This window comes from Tasmannia lanceolata, unplaced genomic scaffold (assembly GCF_043159265.1).
Source record: "Tasmannia lanceolata isolate RefF3 unplaced genomic scaffold, GAP_Taslan_0.1 ptg000002l, whole genome shotgun sequence".
In the NCBI taxonomy this organism is placed as follows: Eukaryota; Viridiplantae; Streptophyta; class Magnoliopsida; order Canellales; family Winteraceae; genus Tasmannia; species Tasmannia lanceolata.
In genome coordinates this window covers 24,993,238-25,004,609 of record NW_027518679.1, presented here as the reverse complement: position 1 = coordinate 25,004,609, position 11,372 = coordinate 24,993,238, and the positions used below count along the sequence as shown (strand labels likewise).

Below are 11,372 nucleotides of genomic sequence, written 5' to 3'. Positions count from 1 at the left end.
AAGATTTTTCTGTTGCTTAGTGAACCAAATGAAAACCATAGTCCACAACACATTCAATTTTGAATCTCCATTCATGAACTTGTTCTATGCATATTATAAATGTAAAAGGAAAACAGAATTACATTCGACTATTTTTCCATGGGGAATGATATCCACAGTCCAATTTTATTTTATACTTTACTAATTAGTTATTAAATATCAACAACCAATCAGAGAACCGCTCAATGAAATGGGAAAGGCATGAAAAAAGGCTGTGTGAATTTCTAGCACATTTCTGCTACTATACGATTCTACACATGCTTGAAAGTGTGCACTTAATATTTCTTCTCTTTACCTTCCACTGGGGTTTATGCCCTTGCAACTTGGGGCTGTTTGGATGTATGAAAGTGTTTTTTCATGCTTTGTTCCCATGGAAAATCAAATTTACAGCTTGTTAAACTTATTTTACATGGATTTTTTTTTCAAATTTGAAGTTTTCAGAAAATTGCAAGCCTATTTGACCATAGAAATTATTTGCATGAAATATTCTTTCCATGGAGTTTCTTTCTCTAATCGTTTCCCTAATATCCAAACACCCCTTAGGCTATGTTTGGCAACCGTTAATAATTATTCCATGGAATATTCGTGGGCCCAACTGTGTGTGTGTGTGTGTGTGTGTGAGAGTGAGAGAGAGAGTGAGAGAGAGAGAGAGAGAGCATACAAAAAATCCATAAAAACTAGTAAAAAAATACTTATTTAGAAATGTTTATTTTTTTTCGTTTTCCTGGTCTTTTTGAAGCTTCTCATGCTCATTTCTCACAATTTTCCCCATAAATATTTCACGGAATATTTATTCTCGGTGGCCAAACATAACCTTAGGCCCTGTTTAGAAGGCAAGAAAAACATTTCAGACTAAAAATGTTTAATTGGGAATTTTTTTCCCTCCCACAATAGAGGAAAATGGTATTATTTTTGGTTGAAATGGTAAGAATTATATTAAAAAGAGAGGCACCCCAAGACCAGGCCTTTGGGGGGATGCAAGACGAGAGAAATGGCATAACAAAAACAAAAGACAAAGGAAACCCAATAGTTTTACCTCCAATGGTAAGATATTGGGGGATAAATTGAATATCTCCAAGACCACCCAATTCACCACTACACAGGGACGAAAATGATATGATTATGGTTAATTTTGAGGCATATTATCATAAATTGAAGGTCACTCATAGTAAAAATTGAATAGGGTTGGTTCAAGTTATCTTTTTACATGTGTAGAAAAAAAAAAAAAAAAGGGGATTTGGATAGGGTCACTGTGAAATGCCTATTGCAATGGACGCTACCAAATCCTGTAAAAAACTAGGAACATTTAGAAATATTTTTCATTTCCAAACTTTTCCAGAAAATTCTTGCAGTCCAAACAGGGCTTCAGTGTTGTGGGCTTTCCATAAAAATCAGTGTAACCGCATGAGCCAATATTCATATCATGTGGAGAAGAGTAGAGGGCTTTTCTTTGATTGTATTTAGGAAAATCATTAGAATCCTTCCCAATATGAAGTCGAGCGAAAATCGTGAAAAATGTGACCGTTCATTTGTTGGACCTAGTGACATTAAGGCCCTGTTTGTCTTTGACCTGACTCACAATCGGAAACAGGTAACCGCAGGTTGGGGGTCTTTTACTGTTTGATGGGAATAGAAACATTTTATAATTATTCAGTTGCAATAGGAGAAACTTTTTTTTTTTAACAGAGTGAATGATTAATATGAGAAACCTATTTTTCTCCCTCAAAAATTGATTCAGTAGCTCTACCTCACTGTAATAGGATGTGGCACGCCCATAGTAAAATTCTGTTTTAATAAAAAAAAAAAAAAAAAAAAGCATTTTATTGGCTCTTAAGAGTTAAAAAAAAACCCAACACTAATAGGAAAATTCAACATATGAAAAGATCTGCTAATGAGACGGCCGACCGTTTAGCAACGGATGGGGTTAACTTGTCTACGGTAGCTATCATTCAACCTCATGAGAACGGTGGAAAATTACCTGCTGATGCAGTTGATTTCATATTTGGGTCATCAACTTCAATGCTGTCTGCAATCTTTGTTTTGTTTTCTGTAATGTATCTTTGTCGCAGACCATAGCATGGTCCTGGGGACAGCTTGTCCCCATCAGATTGTTACTTTCTTGGCTTTTCTGATATATATAAATAGGGGTGTAAACGAGCCGAGCCGAGCTTGGCCAGGCTCGGGCTCGAACCAGGCTCTGCTCCGTCAGGCTCGAGAGCCTTATCGAGCTCGAATTATATTAATTTCACACCCCTCATCTTCCCTGGACAGCCCTATCTAGTGTTTTTTTACAACTCTTTTTACACTAGGGGGGTGGTCCAAGTAACAAATGGGGTTCCAAAAAAGAAGTGACATATTTTGCCTCCCCCTTTCACTCCCTAGACAACCCTTTTAGTGTATATATTAATATATAATATATATATATTTAAATATATTAAATTCTTAACGAGCCTTAACGAGCCTGGCCAGCCGGCTCGGCTCGTTAAGGATTCGAGCCCGAGCCAAAATTGACACCCTTATATATAAATGAAAATTGTTACCATTAAAAAAAAAAAAAAACTTACCAGGCTCCATACACATGAAGCATCCGTCGAGTTGCTTCTACAGAAGATCCCCAATTCTTCTGACATTGTTTAGCTCAACACATATGCTTTCGCAGTTAGGCCCATCATTTGAGTCTTGAAAGAGTATTTTTCCAATCAATGTAGTAATCTTCTGTTTCAACATGGATGGGGCCCGCTTGAGCACCATCCCACTTACCAAAATCAAAGTTATGGAGATAACTAGGGTGAAGCTCATGTTTCAGAGAACATACAAGCGAAGTTCTTCTATACTTACTCACCAAAACATTTATCACAGTTATGGCTCCTGATTTTTCAAGTGTGAGTATATATTACAGTAAAAACAGAAACAAGGGGAGTGCGTATGGTGCATTCACCTTCATGGATGAGTTGTCTGGCAGGGATTGTTTCAAACAACAAACGCCTTATTCATATGCTTCGGGCAACCTTCTCATATAAATCAGGTGGCCAATTCATTGACATATGGTTAGCCACGAAGTTTCCAATCTGCAAAGCCAGAAAACACAGACACTATTGAAGTACAGAGAACTGAGTTAAAACAATAAGAAATGCTGCAAATGATTACTACTATTACTACTAACAGTGTTGGGGAAATTTCCTTTGGTTCAATACTAATAGGAAAATAACATGCACAGTACTGATAGGCAAGAACCACAAACCACATATACAATCTATGGAAGACAAAACATAGTCCAGGCAAGGTTAAGAAATCTAAACAGATACTGTGAAGATGCTACATCATGGTCTTAAACAGAAAACTGAAGAGCTCAACCAAGGCAGTGTTTGTGACGCTAACGAAGCAGAAGTCAGAGCACTTCTATTCGGGCTTAAGTAGTTTGCTACGAATAAGTTAGGACCACTCATGGCTGAAGGTGACTCCTCAAACACAATCACTTGGGATGCTACCGAAGTGAAGGGACCCTGGCGTGGCGGATTCAGAATCTTATTACGGAAATCACAGACCTTGTTCGGGAGATTAAGCCTATTATCGAGTATAGGAGGAGATCCGCTAACGAAATGGCAGATCAACTCGCCAAAGATGGTGTTCTATTACAATCCACTGTGATTTACGTGGCACCTGCTGTAGCGGATAATAGGCTCAACACACTTGCTATTCCGTAAATGTAATTTAGGTTTTTCCGGTGATTATTGTAATTACAGATATCGGGGACTCCTTGTTCCCTGTCTGTTATTGTTATCAATAAAAGTCGTCTTTCAAAAAAAAAAAAAAAAACATGGCAGTGTTTTCTTAATAAATAATGCTGCATACTATTAAAGCTATTTAACAACCTCCCTATATGTAGGTCTCTGAACACTTGATATAAGTCCCCAAACCCAAAGGGGCCATTTGGATACGCGGATTTTAGAATCTTGGATTTCCTCAAAATTGTAGATGGGAGACGAGAGGAGGAGACCAGCCGTCGTTTTCTGAGTTCTTGGCTTTCTTTCCGTCAGCAAGAGAGTAGGATATCCTCCCATGTTTCCAGGTTTTAGAAATCTCAGGATGGGGGAGAGATTTTCTAAAACCTGGAATTCTTACTTAAAATCCAAGATTCTAATCGAAGCGAAACGGACGGTCTCCTTCTTCTCTTGTCTCCCATCCAGGATTTTGAGGAAATCCAAGATTCTAAAATCAGCGTATCCAAACGGCCCCAAAGTGAAAAAAACCCATGAACAACTCATGTAATTGCTACAGGCGAAGAAAAATAATTCAAAAACACATCTTCAAATGGACTAGAATAACTTTATCTAAAATGCATGACAAGCTTAAACCCAGCAGCCAACACATATTTTGGTTCAAAAACCAATGAGAAAATATTTATGTAATGGTTTCAGAAAATCAAAACCATATTACCCAACAAGGAACCACTACACGATTATCGCAGATTTAAGTGAACTATTACGATTAAGAGGATCGTTAGTTTTAAAGTTTTCCCTCTATTTCTACATTAACTTGAGCTAAAATTGAAGCACAAAGCAATTTGAGGACATTAACTTGAGCTAAAATAGCTAAATAGCTATTTTGAGGGTGGTTGTTAAGTGTATACATTTGAAAAATGGCATACCTTAGTCTTCAAGGCTCGAAGTGTACCATCAGAATCAGTTAAACTGTCCAAACAACTTAGAGCAACCTTTAGGAGATCCGGCACACATTCTTGGACATGATGAGACAAACTCTGAAACACATCACTCATAGAATCCGGGGCCCGTGGGTCCAATGGGAGGAATGATAGCTTGGTAATTTCTCTCAAAGCATCTGCATGATGACCTGCTCTAGATAACTTGTGGACAAACAAGATTGCCTCAAGCTGTCTTAATACCGTTTGTTGTTCAGAAATATGTCCCCTTTCTTGAAGGCTGCACAAGAAAATTAAATAAATACCAAACGGTCCAAAGACAAAAACCCTTCATAGAAAAGATAATTCAAGTCATTAAGCTACAAATACATGCTCATAAGATCTTGTATGTTCATAGACATAAGAAATGCAATCAGTAGTCTTGTAAAGCCACTAGTTAGTGTGTTGCAAACTTCCAATTGATGTTCTGATACAGTTAGAAAATATAGTAGAAAGGAGAAGCGAAATACCTAACCAATTATATTAACCTACTATTAATTATGTAGGTACATATAGTCGGATAGTTGTGTGGGCCCAAAGTATTGTGTCTGACATGCTACAGTACCGACATCCGTCTCAGATGCTTGGAAAATTCATGGATAATTTCTGTTTGTCAAAAACAAATATAATGTCCAAAACAATGTTGCCACACGCTGCTGAAAATATGGGAAACACTAGAAATACCCATTTCAGAAATCAAAAACGTGTTTCCATTTTCTTTGAAATGCATTTCAAAGATTTTGGAAAGACTTTTAATTGCTTGAAAACTTGTTTACGGTAAATTTTTCTACTTATTTTTAATTCAGGTATAAAACCCAAAAGAACGTTTAAGAAGAAGAAGAAAGAGAAAGGAAAAGTCAGCACAACCATTCAAAAAAAAGGGAAAGTCAGCACTCGGACGAAGAAGAGGAAAAAGGTTTCCTTAACTAATCTCCCAAAAATCCCTCCACTTTTGGCCCAAAAATCCCTCCACTTTTGGCGCCTGATGTTCCATGCAATATGTTGACCATTAGAGTGTAATGATGAAGTATTCTATCAAAACTCTTCATAATAAAAAAACACACGTAACAAAGTAAATAATTAAAAATGAAATATTAAATGGTTTATTTGTCCATAATTTCCTGTGTTTTCTAATTTCCACAACTTTTGCATTACCCTGTAATTCGTAAATCCTAACGGTGAAAAGCTTATACATCGTGAGGATGTATGTTGTGGAGGTATAAGCTTTTCACTGTTAGGATTTAAGAATTATCGGGTACTGGGAAAAGTTATGGAAAGTAGAAAATGCAGGAAATTATAAGCTTTTCACCTTTAGGATTTAAGAATTATCGGGGAATGGAAAAGTTATGGAAAGTAGAAAACACAGGAAATTATGGACAAATAAACCATTTAATATTTCATTTTTAATATTTCACCTAGGGCTGGCAATTTCACCCGTAAAAACATGGATCCGCCTCACCCCGCACAAGGCGGGGATTCCCAGATTTGGGTGGGGATGGGGATAGGGACTTGAAAATTCCCCGGAGCGGGGACGTGGATCACTCTAGGCCCGGCCCGGCCCGCCCCGATTCAATACCTTACATTATGCCATTATAAGTACATAATCTGCATTATAAAAAATTGTATTTTTAAAATTCCAAATCTGCACTTTTGGCCTTTGTCTTTTAGTGTGCGGGGCGGGGGGATGGGGATTATATATTCCCTGCGGGACGGGGATTCCCTGCCATCCCCCGTCCCCGAGGCGGGACGGGGAATTTTTCCTTGCGGCGGGGGCGGGGACGGGTAATGCAACATCCAGCCATGACCCGCCCCCTTGCCAGCCCTAATTTCACCTCCCCATCACTCATTCATGCAATTACATTTTCAGGGGAATCAACTAAATTAAGGGGAGAAGGTTAATCTAAGCCTCCTATCGTTTGAAGTTACCATGCGGGAAGATTCATGAATTTCCGCAATAGCTCACATATAGTATTCAGCTTATTCAGAAGCTGCTTCAATAGATCAATTCACTCCCTCCTAAAGGATAGAAAAAAATTAAAATGTTTAAGATCCCTTTCAAAAAGTTCTTTTCTCCTCCCTATCACCACCATCCTAAAAATAAAAAGAAAAATACCAAGCCATGCAGTAATTCATTGATGGATTAATTATCTTACCCAAGAACAACATTTACCAAGGAAACCAACCAAACTTCTATAGAACCTACCACCAACACATTGACCTAATGCAAGACGGTAAAATTCCTCCAGTGACTGATCAGATAACTCAGTTTGGAACAAGTGTTAAGTTTAATGGGGACATGATACAGCCTCTAGTCTTTTTTAGTACAATCACTTGGATCCATTTAACTCACTATAAATCCATCTTAGTTTCATAAGATGCATACCTAAAACCTATATTCATGCATTTTGGACAGTTTAATAACTTAACCACGCAGAAAAATTCAGAAGGAAAATGGAAAAGATTCAGTAGTAACCTGGCTTCAGAAGAATATTTGTATGTCTCCAATATCTCATTTCCAGAATGAATGAGACCGGCAGTTCGACTTTCACCGTCCAACCTTCCGCGTGACAGGGCACAAATGGCTTCTGAGAGGCATTTATTAATTGTCTCCAAAGCCATCGCAAAGGCCCCAACTCTCTTTTGGATTTCTATAGACTGGAAAGTTTCACAGTGATAAAAGAAACAAGCCCCTTGAATAGTCAGAAAACCAACAACAGGCAATAAAATCAGGATAAGAAAGCACGAAAACAGGTAAAAGTTGGAAAAAAATAAATGGCTAATTCAAAGATGTAAAAATGGGAAAGATAGCATAGATAAAGATAAAAACAAGCATCAAAGAAGGAATCATCGATCCTCCTGTTTCATTAATAACGTAGTCTATCAGGTACTCATTGCTCTATCAAAATATGTTGATTGAGAAAAAAAAGAGTACAATGAAATTCCAAGATACGAGTAAATGCCACAAAGAGAACCTCAACAAAGGACCACAGTTAGCGAGCTCAACAGCAAAGGCATTTGCTTCCTTACAAACATGACTAGCCCTACCTTGTCCAGAGAATCAAAGATCACATCAAAGATGTAGACAATGCCATTGTGGTGATGCATCAGCCATTAAACTTAATACCCAAAAACAAACATATTGACACAAACCTTTGAAAGAATGCCAAGAAAGTTGGGACTTGCTCAGTGTTCATGCTAAAGTGCAGGACAATCTAGCTGCAGATTTGTAGATGAATCTGGAAAAAAAGAGAGGATACCCTCTATCGTGGTTGGTAGAGTGGTAGGCTTGTGATCATTTCAGGTAAGACTCTTAAGACTATCTATGGCCCGACCGATAGGAATGAGCTTGTTGCGTTTCGACTAAAGGCAGACTTTTCACTTGGAAAAACACCCTGTGAAGATTTGGTGATGGGTAGATTTAGATCTATTACCTTCTAACGAGTGGGAGGAACTTCCCTTGGGGTGCATCATGGAGTGCTTCCTGGCCTCCTTCAACAGATCTTGAATCTGCAACAGTAAAGTTGGACCCATCTCCCCTTAGATTTGAAAAATATGTGATTGGGAGTTCCTACTTTCAGAAAGGCAGTAAATTAAACATGGAGAAATTGAGGTTAAAGGGTGCTAAGGTTTTCAAGCTTATGAGGAAATTATATGGGCTAACGGAAAAAGATTAAGTGATGTAAGCTAAACTCTTTCAGGTCCATGGCTCATAAAAAAGATAGTATTCTGGCGGAGTCTGGAGTCACTCTGGTTGGGATGGTCATTTAGTGTCGATTTCAGTGGAAATTTAAAACCATGGTTGCCATTGCCTATATTTTTATTATTATTTTATTTTTTCTATTTTTAATTTTTAAAATTTAATCATCAAGTTATTAATGGCATCAAGGTTCAGTATGATAGTGACATCAAGGTTCAGTATGATAGTATTTATTAATGGCATCTTATTTATGGCATCAAGGGAGAGGGATAAGCCTCGGATACTCAATTCTGTATTCTATTTTACCATTTCTTTATGATTTTCACACTACCCAAAGCAGATGCTTTATTGTTGGATAATACGCCACACATCAGCCCCTTGTGAATGATTCAGTGTGGAATTCAATCTCTCTAGAACGTGCTTCAACATCTGGGCTTTCGACGGAAAGCCATTTCTAATAAAAAAAACAGTTAGTCCCCTAGAAGTTCTTGTTATGACGACGATGAGGAAGACTATATTAGTCTATTCTGTTTGAGTAGGAGATATCTCCTTCCACCCTTTAAAAATAAAAATAATTCCAGCAAATATGTTTTTATTTGGTCTCATAATGGATTTGACTATACTACTCGTTGTGGGTCGCTTTGATCACTCATCGGTTCCAACATGCGCATATCAAAATGAGTCTTGAGGTCTTTGAAGATATGCTTGGGTAGAAAGATTGGACCAGGGAGCAGCATGTATAAGAGCCGAATTAGGAGTAGAGGAGGGTGCACCAGACGTTGTTTTGGTTTCCATAGCGGCTGATGCAGCGACTATCACTGGTAAGAACAAATTATGTCCCATTAGTAATGAGCACATAACTAAGCCAACAGTTTGTTGCAACCTCACTCACGTTAAGGCTAACACCTTATCTTTATAGAAATCTATAAGAAAAACTAATATAATTTAAATTACACGTATTTATGAGGCAAGAGACTGTGTACATTTTGGTTTCTAGATAGAGACTGTTTCACATATATTTATTTGATGTCCAAGAGATCCTGAAATTTGGAGTTATATCTTGGATGTGTTCAATGTTAATTTCGGTGTGTCGAAATCATCTTGTGTTGGGGCTTTGTGGAATTGGTGGCGTAAGGTGAAAAGCAACCCCTTCAACATTATGGGTTATGGCAAGGATATAAATGGCTGCTTTTTAATAATATTCATAACCATGTTAGAAAGGAGCTATTAAAAAAAATCACGTAAGAAGGGTAATTAAATGGATTATTGTTGAAGTTCGTGAATGTGTGCCAAAAGATAAATGCTTTGAAGGTGGGGTTTTACAAGATAGAATATGCAATTGGGTCCAGATTAGCACAAAGTTGTGATTTGAGCCAGTCATCCTTAGCACCTAGAGATACATATCGATAATATCAGCATGCAGTTCTCCGGCGTGTTCTTGGATCTTGAGGCGTGTTCTCCGGCGTGTTCTTCTCTTTGGCGAAATCTAGTTGAGGCTTCGTGCTAAGATTAATCCGAGGAAGAATCAGTGGATAAATCTATGAATGCCATGGGATTTGGTGGCCGCGGTAATCTTCTTCTCTGGCGATTGATGGGTGGCTGGTAAGCGCTTCGGAGAGATTCGGAGTTGGGTGGAATTGGAGTGGGAGTTCTTCTCAGGCTAGCCGTAGTAGCTTGGTCACCTCCCCTAGTTCTCTCCATTTCAGCCTCGAACTCTTCCCTCTCCGATCCTGTTACTGAAGTTTCTGATGTAGAGGTTTCTACGTTGTACACGTAGGGCTCATCGTATTCCTCTTCTGCCTCTTCTACTTCCGTATCTTCCGTTTCGGTGTCATTTTCCATTTCTGTGTCTTCGTGGGTATCGGAATCGGAGTCTGGTGGATTAATCATGTCTAGTGACCTGCACATTTTTCTGAAAGGAGGAGGTTTTAGTGAGGCTTGTTCTCTATGAGTGGAGCCAATAGAGCCCCTCTGGGGGCCTCAATCGGTGTAAGTGGAGCAATGGGTGTTCGACCTCGATGGGCTAGTAGGGCAAACTTGACTCCTCTAGGGGATCAGAGGAGTTTTGCAAAAGGAGGAAACTCTGTAGCTTCAGGAGTCAATATGATACCGCTTGGCCCTGTATCTGATACTGAGTTGGGAAATAGGTCCCAAAAAGATGAGGGGGCGGATTGGTTTCCAGCGAAAAGAAAATCTGGGAGAAGAGTTGAAAGTGTTTCCAAAAGAAGCAAGGATGGGGCCTTGGGAGACTGGAGGTGTTGTAAATGTGCTTTCAAAAACTTCAGAAAGAGGGTCAGATGCTGGAAATGTAACAAGTTTTGGTCCAGTTTGGATTTCAATTTCCCAGTGCAATCAGAAGTGATGGTGAGAAGGGTGCATGCTTCTATTCCAAAAGAGCCTGATGTAGGGAGAGCTAGAGTGGAGAAATTACTTCCTGCTACTTCGGAAGGTATAGCATTCAGTCTCGAAGTGGTTCCTTTGAAGTCTATTAGAAATGCAGATCTAGGCTTTTGGGGGAAGATGAGGGAGGGATGGGACGGTGATTTGGAGGCGATGGAGGCCTGGCTTTCTCGAAATAGTAGTTTTGGGGTAGATGTAGTGGTTTATAAAATTGCAACGCTAGAAATTCAAATCTCCATTTCCTCGGGCATTAACAGATTTCAATTTATTAGGGATTGGAACCTTGCAGTTAATTCTCCTCTTGAGGATCTTTTGTTGTGGGATGCAAAATTTCCTAAGGCTGGGAATCCATACTGGTGGAAGATAGAAGGAGTTCCGCCTGAAGCCTGGTGCGCAGACAACTTTCGTCGAATAGGGGGAAAAATAGGTAAGGTGATGGAGGTTGACTCGTCTTGCTTCGCGGGGAATGGTTATGAGGCAGGACGGATGCTGATTTTGTCCGAAGGCATTCCTGGTAAAGAGCTCTCCATTCAAAGT

The 11,372-nt window shown here is 38.9% G+C and overlaps 1 protein-coding gene across 1 annotated transcript in view; it reads right to left on the bottom strand.

The window, feature by feature from the left end:
* Positions 1-2,710: 2,710 nt before the first annotated feature.
* Positions 2,711-11,372, bottom strand: part of LOC143892726 (nuclear pore complex protein NUP93A-like) — a 62,696-nt gene continuing 54,034 nt past the window's right edge. The window contains exons 13-15 of the mRNA XM_077397612.1: positions 7,212-7,393; positions 4,688-4,979; positions 2,711-3,107 (exon numbers count right to left, since the gene is read on the bottom strand). Of these exons, the coding sequence (XP_077253727.1) occupies positions 3,030-3,107; positions 4,688-4,979; positions 7,212-7,393 (552 nt within the window). The 3' untranslated portion in view covers positions 2,711-3,029. The remainder of the gene's footprint in view (positions 3,108-4,687; positions 4,980-7,211; positions 7,394-11,372) is intronic.